Raw genomic sequence first — 2,327 nt, 5'->3', positions numbered from 1 at the left:
AAATAAATGAATATTTGGTTTGTCTTGTAACCGGTAGGAGATGGAAAGTTATTGAAACAAATCTTGAATACGTATGTCCACAGGGAGGTATTTATGAATTCGCTTTGATATTTTTTGATTATATTAGTTGTAGTGAGTTTGTATCTTTGGTGAGAAGGAAAACCGGTTTGTTAGACAAATATAAAATTAGTCTTCGCTTCCATCATCCTGAATTGAATCATTATATAGCCATAGTTGAAGACATGGATGTTAGAATGTTGATCAATGTAATTAAATCGATTGGAGGAAGGGTTGTGAAAGTCTTTGTGGTGGCTGATGAAGGTGATGCAGTTACGGAGGGTGGCGAGAGTGGAAATGAGCCGGTTGCTAACTTATGCAGCGATACAGGGAGCAACAATCCAATAGGTACTTTCATGACTCCTAGTGTACCTCAATTTCATAGTGTTGCTGAAAATGTTAATGTAAGGTATTAACCTATTCACTATATGGATCCTGAGAATTACAAGTACGTTGGTGATGATGATGTTGGTACATATCTTAATGACGTGGGTGGTCGTTGTGTTGATGTTCCCAAACAAGAAGTTAAAGTTATGAATAGGGGTATAGTGGATAATCGTAAAAAGAAGAAAGTTATGATTCAGAAAGATGAAAATGTACATGCTTACGGGGATTATGTTGATGTTGCTGATGTAGCTTTAGATATAACCGACTTATAAAGCAATTCTGATGGAAATGAGTTGGGTGATGAAGTTAAAGCTAAGTTTCCCAATAACCTTTTTTACGGTATGCCCCCTGTACCAACATGTCCAGTTGATGTTAATGAAGATATCCCAGCACAGATGGTAGACATCAATCATCAAACGACTGAATGTCCAGTATATTTAAGAAAAAAGACCTAAAACGGGCGATTGGGAAAAAATGTATTCGAGAAGGTTTTCAGACGAGGACAAGTAGATCGACCAAATCAAGGTATGAGGTTGTGTGTCTTGGGAAAAATTGTTCTTGGTTACTAAGAGAAAAAGAAATTAAAAATTATGTCGGACTTTTCCAAGTGAATTAATTTGTTGACGTACACACATGTTCTTCAACAATTTTGCAACCTAATCATCGACAAGCAAACAAAAATGTTTTGGGTGAATATCTTGTCGATGTTTTGGCTGAAGATTATAGTAGAGTATATGGGGGACAAGATATTATTAATGATATGAATGCTCAATTGAAAATCAATATCTCATACCATCAGGCTTGGCGTGCGAAGCAATATGCACTGTTGTTATTAAGGGGTACGAAAGAGGATTCTTTTACCAAACTTCCGGCTTATTTCCACAAGTTGGTCAAACATAATTCGGGTACGGTGACACATATTCAAACATATAGTGATGATCGGTTTGAGTTCTTGTATGTCGCACTTGGTTGCTCAGTTAGTATTATTATATTTTATTATTATTTTTTTATTTTGGTGTACCTAACTATAATCAGTGTATTTGAATAGATATATAATGTATTGTAGGTACGTGCTTTTGTCAATTTTTGTAAGCCAACCCTTGTTGTAGATGGAGCCCACATAAAGGGTGAGTTCAAAGGTACCATGTTACTTACAGTTACTAATGACAGACAAAACCAAATATTACCGGTTGCATATGGTATATGCAAAGATGAGTGTATAGATTCTTGGACATTGTTTTTTCAAAAACTACGTGATTCTATAGGCAATATGGAGGAGCTTACAATTATATTTGATAGGTCTCCATCTATAGCGACATCTGTTGCCAACATTTTTCCTCACGCTCACCACAGAATATGTGGTGTCCATTTGTATTTCAACATAGTAGCTAGATACGGGAAGAGTAAGGCAGTTAAAGGAATTTTTTGGGAGGCTTGTAGAGCCTATACAGTTAATAGTTTTGATGCTGCCATGGACCTTATGAGAAAGACAAAAGAACCGGTATGGGAATATTTACAAAGTATTAATCCTGAAACTTGGTCTAGGGCACATTTTAGAGGGAACCGATACAATCTTATATCGTCCAACAGTGTGGAGTCTATAAATTCATTATCTAGACATGCACGTAAGGTGCCGATATTGATGTTGATCGACTTTTTTCGTGCGAAAATACAACAGTGATGGTTTCAAAGGCGTAACTTTGTAGGTAATAAGTTTTAATATTAATGTTTGTGTTAAATGTTATTGATCTTAACTGTGTAATTTTGTCTATTTTTTAAGCGGATGCAACAACAACACTGACCCCTTGGTCCGATGATATTGTAAACGAAAATAAAAATTCTTTTAGTAAATGGGATGTTCGCATTATCTCAAGTAAGAAATG

The 2,327-nt window shown here is 35.6% G+C and overlaps 1 protein-coding gene across 1 annotated transcript; it reads left to right on the top strand.

Annotated features, from left to right (window-relative positions):
- The first annotated feature begins 485 nt into the window (after positions 1-485).
- LOC145112336 (uncharacterized) lies at positions 486-2,125 on the top strand. The gene is made up of 3 exons (XM_079048511.1): positions 486-689; positions 1,244-1,420; positions 1,511-2,125. Exons 1-3 carry the CDS (start codon positions 486-488, stop codon positions 2,123-2,125), a joined length of 996 nt encoding a protein of 331 aa, XP_078904637.1.
- The last annotated feature ends 202 nt before the right edge of the window (positions 2,126-2,327 follow it).

The sequence above is a fragment of the Lactuca virosa genome, chromosome 5 (genome assembly GCF_052849685.1).
Source record: "Lactuca virosa cultivar CGN04683 chromosome 5, Lactuca_virosa_CGN04683_v6, whole genome shotgun sequence".
Taxonomy (NCBI): Eukaryota; Viridiplantae; Streptophyta; class Magnoliopsida; order Asterales; family Asteraceae; genus Lactuca; species Lactuca virosa.
This window is presented reverse-complemented; position numbering and strand designations above follow the sequence as displayed.